Genomic DNA, 19,669 nt, shown 5'->3' on the forward strand with positions numbered 1-19,669 from the left:
GTGAAAGCAAGTGGGTAACCACTGGACCTTTGGAGGCAGAAGTGCAGCATAATGAATGTAGTGCTTAAAGAAGCTTAGTTGGGAAATAAAGAAATGATGGATTGATTGAAGAAGAGGGAGCCTGGGGTTAAAGTAGCCACCCAGGAGGCTGTGGCTAAGCTGGAGGGTGAGGTATACCAAGCACTTTACTGGGGCCTGGAACCTTGTAATCTATGCCTGGTGGTAGAGGAAAATCAGAGCTGGCAGCAGTTAAAGTGGTAAAACACATTTATTCAGGACCACTACAATAAGGAGAGGAGGCTTCAGTATAAAACCGGGATTAATTTTTTCCAAATACAGCATGGACTGGGAGGAATTTGTAACCAACGAGCAGGGTGGGGATGGGTGGATGGAAATTGCTAAAAGGAAACATTGGAGATAAGGGAGGATTTTGGCTAAACTGACCTAGTAGGATTCTTACTGAGACAGGCCAGGGTGGTGATCAGACATCAGATGGAAGGTGGTAGAGGTTTAGGACCCTGGTTAAATATCCAGGATAATAAGGAAGATGATGAGAGGTTCTGGCTATACCAATTTAGGAAGATTGTTGTTAAACTTGGACAATGCAGAAAGAAAGATGAATGTACAATCATCAAGACCTAGCTGAAAGGTTCAGGGGAGCCTAAACAGAATATGGTCAAGGAAAGCAACTTTTTCAATTGTAACTCTGATATGGAGGACAAAAACTTTGGCCATCATTCCCTCATCTGTATGGTGAGGACATATAAGCTTCTCAATAAATCTCTAAAATTTTAGGATTATCTGGTAACAAATCATTCTAAGTATTGCAAAACAAGGTGATTAGGATTTTACCTGCAGAACAAAATAGTATTTTTTTTTTATTCAGCCAATAGTAATATGAATTACTTTGTGTGATAGTGAGTTTTTCATACCATTTTATGTGTGTGCACAGATAGGGTCCCTAGCAGCTGCTGGCTGCTGACTGGGGCTTTCCTTCTCCCTTTCCCTGGCTGCCTGCCACTGGGGCAGGGACAGCCCAACCCCCTGGTCAAACTCCTGGCCAATGGGACAATTTGCATATTAGGCTTTTATTATATAGGATATATATATATATATATATATATATATATATATATATATATATATGGGGCAAATGTAGGTTTATAGTTTGTATGTGAAATAATACAATAATTAAATAAATAACAATAAAAGGATAAACCATATTTGCACTCTCACAACTGTAAACCTATGTTTGCCCCACCCTGTGTATATACGCATATCTCACACCTCATTTTCTAGGTGATAGTAGTATCCTATCATGTGCTCCAAATCAATTAGCAAATGTAATTTTGGCATGTGAATTTTTTATTCACTGTGTTTCTGTTGGGCCCATCCTTTCAGTATCATATTGCGGATGACTAAAATGCAGTGGATGAAATCCTTTTGTAACAGCTCTGCTGCCTTTTCCCAAGATGCATTGCTGCAGGTTTTATTAGCAAGAAAGCAGCTCACAGTATGAGTGACCTCCAGGATAAACAGGAAACCAGCTGTGATAAAAATATCTTTTAGTGGATTTGTGCCACCAAAGGCAGTCATGAAACTGAAGTCTTCCAGAAAGTACAAGTCAAACAGATTGGAAAAAGACAAACAGACTTCTATGGAAAAGAAATTTGATTCATCTAGAGACAAGTGAGATTCATTTTTTCTTCTCTTATTAGAATAAGACAAATTATTGAAGGTAAAACTGATAGAAGAAAGATTAAATAGCATTTTAATTAATGCAGATTTCAGTGGGATATACATTTACATAAAAGGTAAACTAGACCTGACCTTTTGTGTACAGGAATGAGTAAATGACTAAAAGCTTTATCCATTTAATTTAGAGATTTGATCCAATTTTCTTTTTATCTCCATCTTTTATTCTCCAAACCTTACTCTCCTTAAAGTGTATATCATCCAGGGAATGGTAACATCACTTAAAAACATTTAGCTTAAAGTAAGTAATTAACTAAATGTTGATATAATTATGCATTGGGCTCTGATCCAGGCACCTTCCCTAGTGCTTTGGAGAATACAGTGCTGAATAGCCCTTCTCTCAGGTAGTTTAGAGTCTAGTGATGGGAAGGAGAGCAAAGCACATTAATTGCAATGCAGAGGAAATGTTATAAGTGCATTAATCTGGACTAAGTACTGAGCGTATTTGGCAACAGAGAACAGAACTAGAAGAGAGAACAGAACAAGAGAGAACAGAACTAGAAAATGTCTAAAACCATTTTCACAACATCACATTTAAAATAAATAAATATGCTCTCAATGAGACAAAGCTCCAACCCTCTCTCCCTAAAATGTAGCAAAATCAATCTCTGTTCTCCAAAACTAATCCAGGCTAGTCAACTTTATACCCTATTGTCTATCCCTATGATCAGTCCAAAGGATTTGTCTCCTGAGTGTGGCTTTCAACCCTGCCCCATTCATATGTTCTTTCACATTAACCCCATTTCTAGTTACTTATAGATATGTCCTTTTAAGCTTTTAGTGTCAACTCTAGACAAATGCCAATTTTTATATGACCCAGTGGCCCTTAAGTTATTTGCTTTCTCAATTGATTATCTTTTTATTAAGACTTCTGTTGTTTTCCAGGCTCTAAAGCTACAAAACCTGGAGCCACATTAAATTAGTTCTTCCTTTCGTTGGAGAGGCAGTGTGGTATGATGTCTCTAATTTCTAATCGGTAACTCTCAGACTTTGGCCACATGATTTGGTATCTCTATACTTTGATTTTTTTCCTATATAATGTGAGAGATAATAATATAGACCACAGAGGTAGAACATGAGCAAAAGCCCAACCAATGGCTCAGTAGTATTGATTAAACTATCCACAGCATTTTTCTATTCATTCGCTCTCATTTCCAAACTGGTGTCCATCAAGTCTTCCTTCCTTTAGTTCATCCTTGAAATGTCAGAAATATTTACCTTCTCTCTGTTTTTCTGTACTGTAGTCTCTCATTCAAAAATTTTCCATTCTAGCTCCTCTCCCATAGAAATTTACCTTAGGATTACTGCAAAATCCTTCAAGAGTTTTTCTATGCCTTAAACCTCTCTTCTCTTCACTCATCCAACTATTGCAAGAGAAATCCTACTAAAATAGGGCTACATTTTTTTTTTATTTATCTTGGGTTTTTGGCTTCCTATCCATCTAATCTAAAACCAAGTTGTCAAGGCTTTAGGCAATGCGACTTCACTTAACAATAGAAACATGCCACTCTACATGTTATACACTGATGGAGTTTTTGTTTTTTTCTGTAACATCATTTCTCATATGAAGGATATATATACCAGTCCCCTAGCACATGTACCCAACTTTCTCCGCAAGCCCACACTGTACACCACCTTGCACATCTGTCATTATCCGGGTTTGTGTCCTTCACTGGGGTCAGGAAGTTTCATTAGTGATTTAACATATGAACAGAATTGCCACTGTCCTAGAAGACCTGCCATGGAATTTCTCTTTGGAGTTCTCTCACATACACTCTTGGTTGCTCTTTTATGATTATGCCTGTAAATGGGGCCAGCTTCGTATGCCTGCAATTTGTGTAATTGTCTACGACACTATGCTCAGAAAGGCCATATGTTTGGTTTAAAGGTCTGCTAATGCTGTCTTGAATTTCTTAATTTGTGAACCAGAGTTTCCACATCTTCATTTTTCACTGGGCCTACAAAAGATTTAGCCTCCCCTGCATTATTTTGAGTTGTTTTGAGGTAAGAGACTTATAAGAGTCATCTTCATTATAGCCAGATTCTAGGTGCTCTGAATCCTCCAGTATTCAATACCACATCAGAATCAAGGGTCAATATAGTTTTTCAAGCAGCAAAATAAAAGTATTTTAACTATTATCCTCAATTTTCATATGCTGTGCTATCTTCCTCAGAACAGCATTTCTGTATCTTACTTGAGCCTTGATATAAAATGCTTGGAGAGACTTACATTGAATAATACAATCAAAGACTTAGACTTAGAAAACCTGAATCTGCAGATCCTTTTTATATTGAGGGTATTGTCCCTTATCTGAAACACCATAAGAGAAATTGTTTTCAGCTCTCAATGCTTAGGGAGAGATTTGTGTCACATGACCCATTAGTGTATTGATATTGACCACAAAAATGGTATAATTGATTGTGTTTCTACTGTAGCTTTTGTTGTCTATAAGTTGAGAGTCAAGGTTGCAGATTAAATTGTATTTGCAGTGTATCTTGGCTTTGATGTTCTAATTTCTATTTTTTTCTTTTCCATACTCATTCACATTTTTGTTTTATTATATATATTATTTGTTTTATTATATATATTTATATGTATTATTTTTATTTATGATATGTATTGTTTTATATTTCAAATTCTAGATGCCTGTCATATAGTAAGTGCCCAATGAATAGATAATGAATGAGTTAGGCAGCATTCCATGACTTAATGCATTCCTAAAAGTACATGAGTATCAAATATTGAAAGACAGGTGACAAATAAATGTATAATGGTGGCAATAGTTATGTCCTCGTTAAACTACAAAATAATATAAAGTCCTGAATTATATTTTGCCTTTCAGAATTAATTTTGACAATATGTATCTGCATTTATAAAAGCCCTTTGTTCCTTCCCATGTCAATTAAACATTCTTAACCAGCTTCAGACATCAGATCCAGACAGAAGAACCACCACTCCCGCTGACTTCAGTCTTCATACTTTGCATCAAATACAATAAATTTATGATACCTACCCTTTCATCACTTTCATATTATAGGATGTCCCTGTATTTTTATATTTTATTCTTCCTTCTTTAAAAACTTGCAAATGAAAGCAATAACAACCACATTGCTCCTCTGACAGACCCCCAAAATTGAACTGTTGACTGATAGGCAGGTTGCAGAAGTTTAATTGCCCTGCAAAAAATGAATTGGAATTGCAAAAGGCTATTTAATGGTAGCAATACCTAATCTTTGGAAGTAGGTTTGCATTAAAATTGAGGAGCTCTTTATAAATAATAAATTTAATAAAAACACATCACATCTCATCTTCTACCCCAAGCCTTCTTTGCCTTCCTTCTATAAACTGCTCCTGCCCTTCTCTGAACCTCATGTTTCATTTAGCCCTCAATCGCTCTTCCTTTATTCTATCCTGGTCCAGGTGAGTTTCTCCAACCAGAACAGGGTCATACATTTTTTTTTTCTTCTTAATATAGCTTACCCCTTGTCATAGTATCAGGAGCATAACTGACATTTTTTTTATTTACTATTTTTTACTAGGACAATAAATTTGGTGTGGAGATGTGTTATCTTGAATATATGGCAATTTGTATAGACAATGGTATGTGTGTGTATGTGTGATAAAGCAGTTGAAAGGAGGGCCTAATGCTAGAGCATTTTGAAAACAGTGAGTCATTTATGTTAGAGTAGCACTAATTAAATGCAATGGTGAGCTGGCTCATTCTCTAAGTTTCTGAAAAACTAATAAAAAAATTATTCTGATAATAAAAAACTGAGATAAGATTAATAAAAATTGCTTCTTTGTTTCATTTTTTAAAAATACATGTTTATTGATTTCAGAGAAGAAGGGAGGGGGAGAGAGATATAAAAACATCAATGATGAGAGGGAATCATCCATCGGCTGCCTCCTGCATGCTCCACACTGGGAATTTAGCCTGCAACCTTGGCATATGACCTGACCTGGAATAGAGTTGTGATCTCCTGATCCATGCCAATGATGAGAATTAAGAGAATTCTTACACTATTTAATACAAGGAAGCAATAATAAGGAAGTGATCAAGCTTCAGCTTGTACTCAAAATAGCTTAGAAAATATTATAAATGCTTCTGTTTGTAGCATTTTACACACTATAGATATTTTGCTATTTATGGACAGCAAATGATATCAGTAGCGTTCCTGAATAATTAACCAACAAGTGTCCTTTATAGCAGGAAGCAAATGAAAAAGATATTAACATTCAGGATACACAGAACAGAAAGTAAAGGGATCTTTAATTCATGGGTGAACAAAAATGGAAGCAACATGTTGAACATCATAATTTTTTATAAAATGGTTTTAGTATCATATATTATTAAGTTGATACATAGCTGCAGAATTTCTGCTCATTTCTCTTCCCCCCCCACCCCCCAGCCCCCCATGCATCTTTAAGTAATACATGTATGCTATGCTATGAAAAGAGTTGATAGAGACAAGGTCAGCTAAGAAGAGGTGACCCCTCCATTCATTTAGATAATTCAATTATATCTGTTTTATTGGTAGACAGATTCTCCTATTTGAGCAGAAAAAGGTCAGTCATTTCTGATTACATGTATTTGAGAACTACTTCCACATTTATATCTAATGCAGCTCTAAGAGGATTTCACGCCTGTTCTCCCAGTGAAAGGTTCTATTCTGCAGGATTTGTACCAGAGATAATAATAGGATTAATTTGCAGAGTATTTTAAAAATTCATCACAGCATTTTCAAATCTGTTCTCTCTTTTGATCCTCTCAGCAGCCCTGTAAGAAGGGTTAAGTATGTGTTCTATTCCCTTTGGACAAAAGAGGAAATTGGGGTGCTGAGGGGTTAGGTGATTGGTAGAGGACAGGCACTAAGTGAGTTTGTGTTCGGTGCCTCACAGGTTTTGTGCTCACATATCAGAAAGACCATTTCTGAACATAAACACCGAGTTATGAACCCTACATTCAAGTGCAAAGCAAAATCAAATAAAGAGCCCTTTGAAATGTTAATGCTATAGCCCCACATCTGGAAACTCCAATCCAGCTCAGATTCAAGGCCCAGGACATCTACTAGTATTTATAATAGGACACTTAGGTGGCTTTGAGACTAGTTAACCAACATGATTAGATATGTACTCATTCATTTATCCAGTACTGTTCCCTGTAAATTTTACCTTCATGCACTTTGCCTGTTTCCCTCATAGGTTGTTGGAATATTTCAAATGCATTTACCTTTTCTCTGTGGCGTAGTTATTGTTGAAATGTCAAATGTATTGTTGTTTCCTTATGACTGACATAGAGAAAAACCTACTCCAGTCCAAATTTTTAAAAATTCAAAGATTATAAAGCTATTCCATTTCTTACAACAAAATAAAATCCATATCTAGAAGAGACTTTGTAAATGGATAATAAACATGAGATACTTACTATGGCTCACAAGTACAAATGAAGGAAACAAGATACTATATATATTTTTTTACTTTAAAATGTATAAAAGATACAAAAACGTGATGTGACATCTGTGAGAATGAGTGTAAATGGGCACTTTATGTAATGTTGGGAGAGAGTTATGGGAACAATGTATCCGGTGGTGAGATTCAGCACTATTTCCCAAAAGTAAAAATGTATGTTCTCTTTGATCTAGCAGTACTACCTCCCATAATTACATAATACTGTGCAGCAAGGGTGTTTAAAAATAGACATTGCAACACTGTATGTAAGAGAAATAAATGGAGAACATCTAAATGCCTCCTCAGAGGTAACTAGTTAAAGAAATTATGGTACATTCATAAAATAAATTATGCATTCATGAAAATAATAATATTTATGTTTGCTCACATGGCATAGACTGCAAGGTACATTAGGGCTATTAAATTTTAATTAAAGTTAAAAGTAAAAATTATATATGTTACTATTTGAGCATTAAAAGGTGTATAAATGTAAATGTGTATGTCTGTGCTTGTGTACACATATATATTTCTGCAAGGATAAAGAAAATATTAACTGTCACACATTTGGGAAGGAAAACTGAAAGTTTGAGGTAGAAAGAAAATTAATTTTATATATACTTTGTACCACATATTTTGCAATGTGTATTTGTTATTTTTAAATACTCAATAGCTACTTGAAAATAATTTTAGTGCTTAAAATAATTGGCAAATATAATGAACTGAAAGTTGTAAAATATATCTTCTCCACTTTATTTTAGTTAGCACTTTTCTTATGGTTTTAATAATATAAAACTGATGTAACAAATCCATTTATATCTTCTCAAATATTACATATATTTTGATGATGATTATATCATTTCTATTTTAAAACTAATTATACATTTGGGAAATATCATTTAGTAATTCCAGTCCATAATTCTCTAGTTGATCCATATCAGATATCAGATTTTGACAGAGAAATAGGGTTTTCAAAATTAGAGAATGTCAGAACAACAAGAGGCCTCAGACATTCTTCTGGAGATAAAGAAAATCAAGACTAAGTAGATTTGTGTCTCCTGTGCTTGTGCATTTGACTCACATGGCAAAATTTATGATTAAGCTCAACTAAAATGTAATACTAAGTGATACAGTGAGAGTCAGAGAACATGAATTATTCAAAACAACTTTTTGTTAGCTGGCTGTCCATCCGTGAACAAGTCTCCTTTGCTCTCCTGGCTCAAGTTCTTACAACTTTGCAATGCTTGGAGGAACCCAGGGAAGCTGTTTGCACCCGTTCCATTTTGACTGAAAACAATTTAAAGAGCTTCATGAACTGACTCAGAACCTTATTAACTTTATTGCTTTCTCTAATTTTCCAAAATTTCTGGGCCTACATAAATGTTCTCATTCAAAAGACAAGCCACATTAAATCAAATGAACATTTGCTTAAACAGTTACTCTGAGCAGAATATTTTAGTAGCTTTTGTAAGCCCTTTCCCAGGTGAAGAACTCACACCTTTGCCTCATGGTTCAAATACAGCTCAAGTTCATGTGAATCTTCCTTTCTTTGATTATTTATCTCACAAATTGTCCAATTCACAATATGTTCTTATGGTGATCTTTTATTGTTTAGGGTGGCTTCTTCACCAAAGCCAGAGTCTAACTTCTCTATTTCCCATTGCATGAACTTAATTAGCTCTTGGGACGTGAAGAATAAATCCAGAATAATAGTGAGTGAAAACAGATATTTCAGACTGAGAGAAACATTTTAGATCACAAATCAGACCTAATATTGACTTTTCAGTTGCCAGAACTACTTTTCAGTAATTCAGGGGGATGCAACATGAAAAACTAAGACAGCAATGTCCACAGGATGAGATGTTGATATACTGTGGAAGGCCCCTGCGGAGAGAGAAGAGCAAGGAGCAATGGACAGAATGTTAAAATAGACTCATGACTCAGCATCATGATCCCTCTGTGTGTGCCCCTCCAAGAGAAATCTAAGAATACCCAACTAAGGGTTGGAAGAGGTTAATGGGGGAAAAGGGAGAGAAGGAAGACCTATGTAATACTCTCAGCAGTAAAGATTAACATAAAATAAAAAATAATACCCAAATATATAAATGGGTCTGTGATTGTCTAATAAGTTTCTTTGATCACATGAGTAATCAGTGTTACACTCTAATTTGTTTTCATATTTTTGAGGGAAATTTTAATTCCTCTATGTTTTAATGTTTGGGGTATACAAATTTAGATCCCTTTTCCTAAAATTAAGTAATCAAATATAACACTATTAAAAGTATGTAATTTTTATATGTAAATTCCCCACCATTGTATCAGTAAGTCTGCTATTGAATATATCTCCCCCAAGATCTCCTAAATCTCCTATGATTAAAGATCAATGCTCTGAACAATTTAAAACATTGTTTTTATAATGGTACATTTAGACCTCATAGTGCTACTCTATTTGCAAAACCCACAAAAACACTTTTAGAAAATGTCTATCTAAACACTTAGTTTCATAAATTGTCTGCATTTGACCTATTATTTTATTAGCAGTGTGTGTTGGCTTCACTGTCTTAAACTGCATCCCGATCTTGCTCTTTGCTTGCAGGCAGAGTTCACAGCCATGCGGGAGCAGTACATGCGAGGTGGGGAGGGCTTCATCGTCTGCTACTCCGTCACCGACCGCCAGTCATTCCAGGAGGCTGCCAAGTTTAAAGAGCTCATCTTTCAGGTCCGTCACACCTACGAAATCCCCCTGGTGCTGGTGGGCAACAAAATTGACCTGGAACAGTTCCGCCAGGTGAGTGCCAATTGTATCCATTAGCTTTTGTCTTTTCCTCCTCGGACACATAGTGCCAAGGATGGCTCCTTTCCAAGGTTCATATGGAGGATTGTGAGAAAGAAGTGATGCACATGATTTTTTCTAAGAATTCTTGGGGATCCTGTGGTATTTTGTGCTAGCCACCACAATATGGCCCATCTCACATGGGACTTTGCTGAATCCTTACCACTCACTCCCCCATCAGAGGCTACTTCTCCCAGCCTCCTGGATCTGGGCTGGTTCTGTGATTTATTTTAAGCAGGAGAGTATAGTATAACTTCTAAGGTTAAGCCTTAAGAGTGAAGCAGGTTCTTCCTTTGCCACCTGAAATACCTGCTCTTAGTGTTGAGCTGCCATTTAAAAAGACCAAGCTAACCACTGGACAGAGCCAAGTGTACAAAGCAACATCCAGTTTCATGGCTGTCCCTATCAAGGTACCAGACACGTGGGCAAAACCATTGTGCATGTGCCAGCACCAACCACTATCTGACTCTTACCTCATCAGATAGCCCTGTGGTTGGTAAACTGCGGCTCGCGAGCCACATGCAGCTCTTTGGCCCCTTGAGTGTGACTCTTCCACAAAATACCAGGGCCTGGACTAGTCTATTTTGAAGAAGTGGCGTTAGAAGTTTAAGTTTTAAAAATATGGCTCTGAAAAGAAATTTCAATCATTGTACTGTTGATATTTGGCTCTCTTGATTAATGAGTTTGCCGACCACTGCCCTAGCCAATCTCACAAAACAGGAAAACCTCCCAGCTGAGCCTTGTCTGGATTTCTGACCTTCAGAATCCTGGGCAAATAACATGGAATTGTTTAAATCACCATGTTTGGGATTTTTTTTTATTGTTTCGTGAAAAATTAATCAAAACAGAACCTTTGCCACCTTCCAGAATCAGAACAAGCAAAAACATCTCAGGCTGAATAAGAAATGAGTCTGCTTCAAGTTGCCCCGGCTATATCAATGTGATCCTCAGACAGTTTCACAATTTCTCCCAGCAAACAAAATTGGTAATACAGAAATCATGTCTAGTTTAGGCTGTGATCCATTGCCAAAGTTCATGTGGAGCATCACAATTTATTGTGATGTCATCAGACACTATCAGGGCCTAATGGGCAAACCATGATGGCCTTTCTCAGATGTTTACTGAGTCCTTAGAACTCCTGAAGAGACTAAAAAACAAAAACCTAGTTCAGGGACCAGACAAACCATTTTTACAATTTCATTGCCGTGACTAACTTTGTGCAAAGTTAACATTACTGAAAAGTTGAATGCAAATCAAATTTTTGTAAATCCAATTCTCTAAATGGAGTGACTTAGTTATAATCTGAGATGCTTCATCTTTATTTGCATTGACTTTAAAATTGAACTGGTTTATGTTAAATGTCTTAAAGTAGCCTATTAATAAAACCCTTGCTAAGGTGAGAATCTTTGCTAAAGCAATTAGTTTTTTCCGACATTAAGTATTTTTTGGATTTTTGTATTTAATGCATTTTAAGTTAAAGTGAAAAGTTCTCATATGAAGCTGATGTTTATGAATTTATGCCTAACACAGAAAATTATTCTTGTGATTTCCTGCAATGCATTTTTGTGATGACTTTTTGTATATTTCACTTGGAAGCCTAAGCATCTTAAAGTGGAAGCTAACTGCTTTTAAGGAGCTCTGATATTTTGTTTGTTTCCTCTGCACCTGTTCTTCTGTCTTGCTTTATTGCTTTGTCTCTCTCCAAGCAATGTTTAGCGTAATATGATTACAGTACTACAGGACAGAAATTCAAGTTTTTCTTATTAGCTAAATATGAATCTATTCTCAGACACTTGATAGAAAGGAAGTAGAGAGATATAGGTCTAGTGATGAAAGCTTCAGATACTCCTCTGAGGGAAGGGATGTGTTACTATTTCTTTAGGAGTTCTGAGAGTAGCATGAGGGAGCACCCTGAGTTGCAGGTGTATCATCAGTGATCACATGATCATCATTATTGCATTTCCCAGAATTCCTAGAGAATATAAACTTTTAATTGTATGTCAGTCAAGAGAGCTGTAAGTAACTGAGGAAGCAAGTGAATTTGAGAACATAAGGAAAACTTCTTCCAGCAAAATTTAATCAGGTTAATCTCTAGAATGATTGTTCTCCATGATTCCAACACTGGCTGGCACTGGCTTTCACCTCACGCCCCTGGCCTTGCTCCTACTTTCCCATGCTCAGTAGTGGTCATTTGTATGTCACAAATGGATAGTTAAGAAGATCCCTATCTCAGCCCGGTTAATTGCATTTTAGCAGTGATGTGGATCCCAGCATCACAAATATCACTGAAACAAAAATACCAAAAGAGACATTAAGGTGAGTGAGTAATTTTACAGATTTGACAGACTTTTCCTTTTAGATTAAAGAAAGTAAACAAGGTAGTCACAGAAAGTGCAATAATCATGAAAACTCAAATTATAATATTTTAAAAAATGTTCATGTACTCAGTAATGATGTGTTGCTATGCAAATTTGGCTTCTGGCTGTGGTGTTTGTGCTGGAAATAATTATTCCTATAATTGTATAGTAGCTTTCCTTTTCAAAATGCTTTCATGCACATTTTAGTTTAACTATAAAACTGTCCTGTGTAGTTTTAAGACAAACATGTGATGGATGATGGAGATATTTGACATGATATTGACAGAAGTTGACTTTAAGAAACTATTGCTGTTTGAACAAAATTAAGACTACACCCCAGATCATGCATACCTTTTTTAAAGGTGAACTGTGTTTTTGTTTTTCTTCTAAACACAAAAGCAAAGATGCTGACTCTTGCATCATCTCTAGCCCAAAGGACTTTTGTGAAGATTCTTAGACTGACACATTTTAACTCTCACAGATCCTGGGGGAAATCATTCTGGCTTTGGTTTAGGGCTGGGAGCCAGAGAAGTGGTATCCCAACCCAGCAGCTCTTCTTCCTCCTGGTGTACATTGAAAGAGCTTGAAAGAAAAGCTATTTCTTACCACGTTTGCTTGGTCGAGTAGGTAGTGGCTGCATTCCTACCGCATTTTGGTGAATACTCATTCCCTTTCTAATAAGAAAATAAATGAGTTTCAGTGCCTGATGTTTTTATCATCATTTGCCAATCTGAGCTGAAATATTGAAGGGCTCTGTTTAAAGTAAGTATTTTATTTGGGAGCAATATTCATGTTGACACTGACAATGTTGATGGTACATTTAGTAGTTGGAAGGCTCTGTGACAGGCACTTACCACACATAATTGTATGTATTCCTTTCCACAAGCCCATGAATAGACTCCTACATGATATCTGAGTCACCTGGCTCTTTAATACATCCAGTAACTTGGTCAATGTTATAATATTGACTTGCAAACTATTGTTATTTTTTCATCAGTTAGTTTGTTGTTGTTGTTTTATCAGCTTTAGGATCTTAGCATGTTCCTCAGATAATGGGACATGAGCAATTGCATTCTAGTGGCAGGTTGAAGCGGGAAGGATCAGAATGATAACTACTTGGATGTGGATTGTGGAACTCATGGACCCTGAGCAAATCAGAAGTTGGGGGGTAAGGGAAGAATATGAAAAAATGTAGGAGAAAAGAAATGAGGGTCAATACCACTTGCACTGAAAAAGCACTGTTTGCTAATCAACTAAATAATGTGTCCACAGTCCACCCAGTCTAGTCCACAGCCCTCTTTAAGGTCCCAGACAATATTAGGCCCCTGAGCTTCCAAGATCTTTGTCCCTACGATGGTCTTCTGCAGTCACACTGGGAAGTGGAAGGGGATAATTCCAGTGTTTGGTTTTGTAAAACCCTGACCAACTGTGCAAGTAAAAATGGTGCTAAGAATGAAATGGGTCTCAGGGATTTGGGAACTAGATTAGCAAAGTTTGATATCAGTTTCAGACCACAAACTGCTTTATCCTGAGATGGACCGTGGCAAAATCCTCAGTACTGACAGTCTAATTGTAGCTTAATACTCAGCTTGAAGCTTTGAATATCTGCTTTGCACAGCCTGAGTAACTCTTCCAATGCTGATTGTGGATTGTGAAAAGGCCTCTGTTTATTCTTCAGTGAAGTGTCTAATGAAAATAGTTCCATTCCTGAACTGAGAGGAGCATGTGGAAACTGTGTGGATTAAAAATCACAGTATTAAGGAAAAAAACACACATCTCAGAAAGGATCTACACATAGAAATAGGACATATAAAATATTTTTTAAAATTTTAAATCTAATTTATATGCTCAGTTATAGACAGTGCTAATCATTTGCATATTTTATAACTATTGGTACATTGAAATTTATTTAGTGTTTCCTTTTTATGGTATTTGTCTTTGTTTCTCTTTTATGCCTTCCGGTCTTTAGTAAATAATTCTTTTTCTTTTCTTATCCCTCATATGATTTGGAAGTTATAGCTTAGATTTCCATTTTACTCTACAATATCTCACAAACATATTCATTTTTACTTTTTCCTAAGAAGATTCAAAATTATTAGTTGTCTTTACTTTCTTGTCAAATAAAGCATCAGCATAATTCAATTGCCTATGACATTTCCCATTGTCATCTTCTAGTTAGCTGTTATTTAGAATTCTACGTCATTGTTTTAAAATTTTAACATAATAAATATGACAGAAAATCTGTAAATTATTATGAAATTCATAATAACAAAATGCACTTCAATAAACTCTGCATGAATTTAAGAATCCGAACCTTCTTAATAACATTGAAGCTCCCTATGGGCTTATCTGTGATTGCACTTCCCTGCTGTTACCTTCTGAATTTGTGTTCATATTCATAATAATTTTCTTTAATTTAGATTCTTACTGCATGTCTATGTACTATTTATTATTATGACCCTTTTAAACACATTTTATAGATAAGAAGCTATAAAGGCCAATGGTTCTCAAGGATCCTTTTACATTCTTAAAATTATTGCACACCCTCCTCCCCTGGGGACCTTCTGTTTGTCTGAGTTGATCTATTGATAATTACATATTAAAAAATTAAAACAGAACTTTTAAATTTATTGTTATTTATAGGTCATTGAATTAACAATATTAAGCTGGTTACAAATTAATTTCCATATAAATTTTTAAATAAAGATAACCTATGCTCCTCCCCTAATTAGTGATAGAGTAACATTGTTCTATAATGCTTGCAAGTCTCTCTCTAATGTCTGGCCTAAAAGAAGACAGCTAGGTTCCCCTATCTGGTTCTTTATTCAACCTGCAGTAAACATGTTTCGGTTTAAGTACATGAATAAAATTCAAGCTCAGAAATGTAAAGATATTTTTGTAGCTCTTTCAGATATTGTGGCTATTCTCCTTTGACAATGAAGGATAATTCAAGAAGGGGAATTTTCTTAAGAATTAGTTAGCATGTGACTTTCATAGCCATGTCCAATATTCTCCTATCTTGAATGAAATTCACTGGTTTACCTTATATTTTTAAAGAACCTTTTGACAAAACATGCAGGGTTTTGTAACATTATGAATTGAACTTTTGGAAAATATTAGTTCACTGAGTTATGCAGATTTTCCAAACGGTAACATATACAAAAACAATGTTTATTAATTTTATTATCAATCTCATTGAAAACTTTTTTAGTAGTGGTAAATTGTTAAACTCATGGGAGAGGACATAAGTTTTCCAAAATTATAATTTTTGCTTCAAAGCTCAAATTTTATTTGCCACAAATATTGTCCATCGTTCTCCTTGAAATGAAAGTTTCATTGCTTTAATTGTCAAGATAATGGATGCCTCATATTTAAGTCTGAATAACTATCATTTATCTATTAATAGTCCTTTCAAGCAAAAATAGTGTTCCATAAAAACGTAGATAGTTCATCTCATAACTCATACAATTGTGTAAGGGTTTTAACTAGACAGCCACTGTACATTATTAGCAGCAGAAGTGCTTTATTCATACTTCTCATTTCATTACCCAAAATATTAAAAAGATGTCAACTCAAGGGTCAATATTTAATGAAATTAATAATGTTTACTGCTTCATTAAGTTTATTCTTAAATTGAACTGCCATTCTTGATCATGTGAGCATGTGGTAGAAAGAATACAATAGTACTAGTTTGCTTTGTGCCACTGCCTTGATTCATGCTAACGCACCAGCCATTTTATCCAGTATGGGTTTTGCAGCATCAATACAGATGCCAGTGAAAAAGGCACATAAAACCTTAACAGTGTGGTAAAGCAGCTTTGTTTAACCTCAGGGATCTGCTGAAAAGTCTTCCAAATGTTTGGAGTTCTAAGTTTCATATTTGAGAGTCACAGATAAAGATAAAATCTGTATTTTGAGATTCCATCCCTTGCTATCTCCCCCTCTCCCCCAATATATGTTTACTTATTTCAAAGAGGAAGGAAGATGGAGAGAGGGACAGAAACATCAATGATGAAAGAGAATCACTAATTGGCTGCCTCCTGCACACCCCACACTCGGGATCCAGCCTACAACCCGGAAAGACCAAGAATCAAACTGTGACCTCCTCATTCAGACCGGCCAGGGCCCTTGCTATCTTTTCTGTGATATAATTTCATGATTTTTTTCATTTCACTAACATCTGCAAAATTTTTTTCTGTCCAGCTATTCTGCCTTAGCTTACCAAGTTGAAGCTCTCTAAGATGTTTCATTTTCAGTAAATTATGATTCAGTCGCAAGAATCTAACATACTTACTCATTGCCCTTAATGTCAGAAAGTAAGGAAACATTTTTATTGATGCAAAGTCTAGGGTCTGAGTATTCTGAAATGAGGTAATAGGATCACTGAAATCACAAAGATGGAAGTGTGGTGAAAAGGTTTAAGAGAAGTCCCCCATTCACATCCTACATCTGATTGCATGGGATTAAAATGCCAAAACCTAATTCCTCAGTGTAAAAAGATCTGCAGATTTCCTCATTGAGGATAAGAGGGAAGCTCTCGCTCTCTTCATCCCTCTACTTACACTTGAGTCTTCTCTCAAGTAGGATATTCATAACCTGAGAACACACTGAATAAACACCTGCATTTGTTGTCAAGCTAGCTACCTGGACTGGTAAAACCTGAAATCACTTAACCCTTTGCTGAAACTGCTTCTTTCCACAGAGTAATTATGATTAATGCCTGAACATTTTCATATAAACAGCTTCTAAAAACTTGTCAAAATTATTCTTATGTAGAGAAAACTCACCTTCCAAAAAACGTGATTGCCTTAGCATACCACAGTATCATTTCTTCCACATAAAACAGTGTAATTTTATATGAATTGATTATAATTGCAAATAGTCTTAATTTTTACTTTCTAACGCTACCTATCTTATTTCCTCTTTAGAGTTGATTTCATAGTCTACTATTTACCAGTTTCAGAAATATTTAAGGTGTATTTTATTTATTATCACAATCCAGCTCATACACTGATGGAATTACTACATGTTTACTTTAAATGTGGCTCTGCTAATTCTTTCTTAACTCTCCAGAAAGAGGCGAGATTCTCTCAAGGCCATTGTATGCTGCTTACTTCTTAGATAAGATTTTCTGCACTGGAGATTGACATATTTCCATGTGTCTTGTTAATGATTAGGTTCCCATTGATTTTCTGTTGATTTCTGCTAGAATTTGGCCTCCACAAAATTCATTTTCTGTGACAATGCCTTTTTGATAGAGAATTTTTTTATTTTGCCAGCAATCTTATAAAGCACTCGCTGCTTTGACTATGGCAACGCCCCTTCTTTTCCCTATTTTCATGTGTCACTGACACCCCAGGACATGCAGGGATGTGACAGAGTGATGTTCAGCTGCAAGAGCTCAGCTGAGCTGTGCTATTTTTCTGAGTGCCTTCAGCCTTTGACAGAGACAAAGAGCTCTATCAGGCTTGCTCTCCTGAACACAGCTCACAGTCTCTCAATCAGTAAATTACTGTTACTGAAATTTGATCTGTTTGATGCAAAGATTTCTTAAAGAGATTAATCCTATGGTTCATTCACATTTCATGGCCACTTTTTTTAATCTAATGAGCTAAAAACACTCTTATGAATATGAGTTTGACTGAGAGCAAAAAAGATAAAAAAAGGAGTAAAAATTAAAGAAAGATACACCAGCTCATGAAAGAATGAAGACAAAAGATTTTTCTATCTTTGACTACCTCTTTCTTTCCTCCATCTTCCTTACAGATATTGGAGATTCCCTACTAGGAATAAAATAAAAATGTTTTTCAAAAGTAGTGTTTCATTTATTACATGGTTCCTTTCTTCATACAGTCAACTCGATGTTTTATTCTATACATACATACATTTTCTCTCAAAAGAACCACTTTAAGTCTCCTCTTTAGTGTACCAGAATTGCCAGGTTCTTTAACCTTGGGGCTACTATCCTATCTAATAAAATAGTAATATGCAAATTAACTGTCACTACATCACAAAGATGGTGGTGCTCATAGCCACAAAATGGCAGCGCCCAGTCCTCTTAGCCCTGCCAGAGTCCCCCAGTCCCAGGGGTAGAGGGGTCAGCCACTGAGAGCGGGCAGCATGAGTGTCCTGGCAGAATGCTTGTTTTCTAACCATGGCGATGAAGCAAGCATTCTGCACTCGGCCACTGATGGGCCTCTGGCCAGGCAGGGGCACAGATGGGCCTCTGGGCCACAGAAAGCCTCTGGGCTCAGAGTGGCCAGGCCCCGCAGAGAGCTACTGGCACACAAATTCATGCTCAGGGCTACTAGTTGTTAAATAAGAGTTCACTTGAATACAAGCACTGCTTTATCCCAACATTCAATCTGATAACTGAGTTGCCTACAAAGTGACTAACAGGTGGTTAGGGGATACATTATGGATACATTGGAATAGGGATAATCCATGTCTAAAAGTGATGGAGCAGGGGAACATTAGATGCTATCATGCTACTCAAAACTGCATACAATTTTAAACTTATGAATATTTTCCTTCTGGAATTATTAATATTTTCTGACCATGGTTGATCTGGGTTACTAAAACCATGGAAAATAAAAATGCAGATAATGGGAACTGCTGTATACTAAGGGATGAGTTAGTACTCCAGGTGAGATGCACTACAGATTTCAAAAAAGAAAATGGAGTGTAGAGTTGGGGAGGCAACATGAACTTTGGCAGGAGATAACACTGATCTAGACCATCAACAATGGATAGGATTGCTTTTTAATATATATATATATATATATATATATATATATATATATATATATATATATTTCAGAAAAGAAGGGTAATTAAGAGAGATGTATAAATGATGAGAGAGAATCACGGATTGGCTACCTTCTGAACGCCCCACACTAGAGATTGAGCCCACAATCTGGGCATGTGCCCCAACCAGTAATTTAACTGTGACCTTCTGGTTCATGGGTCAATGGCTCAACCACTGGGCCACATAGGCTAGGCTTGTTGTCTTCAATAAATTTCATTTTTTAGAGCACTATTTGGTTTCAAGGAAAATTGAGCATAGTGTTTCCATATAGCCTCCTGTTCTCACACAGACACAGCCTCACCCTCCCCACCTCCATAAACATCTCCCATCAGAGGTGTACATTTGTCACAGTCAGTGAACCTACACTGACACATCATTATCACCCAAAGTCCATGGTTTACATTAGGTTCATTCTTGGTGTCGTACATTCTATGGGTTTTGACAAATGTATAATGACATGCATTAATCAT

At 36.1% G+C, this 19,669-nt stretch overlaps 2 protein-coding genes across 2 annotated transcripts in view; both read left to right on the forward strand.

The window, feature by feature from the left end:
- The window catches only part of SYT4 (synaptotagmin 4), a 705,442-nt gene that overhangs the window by 426,408 nt on the left and 259,365 nt on the right, over positions 1–19,669 (forward strand). The gene's annotated exons all lie outside the window — the stretch shown is intronic.
- The window catches only part of RIT2 (Ras like without CAAX 2), a 228,248-nt gene that overhangs the window by 109,165 nt on the left and 99,414 nt on the right, over positions 1–19,669 (forward strand). Inside the window, exon 4 of the mRNA XM_084888395.1 lies at positions 9,798–9,989. Within this exon, the coding sequence (XP_084744521.1) occupies positions 9,798–9,989 (192 nt within the window). The remainder of the gene's footprint in view (positions 1–9,797; positions 9,990–19,669) is intronic.

This window comes from Pipistrellus hanaki (assembly GCF_964339955.1).
Source record: "Pipistrellus hanaki genome assembly, chromosome: 6".
Taxonomy (NCBI): Eukaryota; Metazoa; Chordata; class Mammalia; order Chiroptera; family Vespertilionidae; genus Pipistrellus; species Pipistrellus hanaki.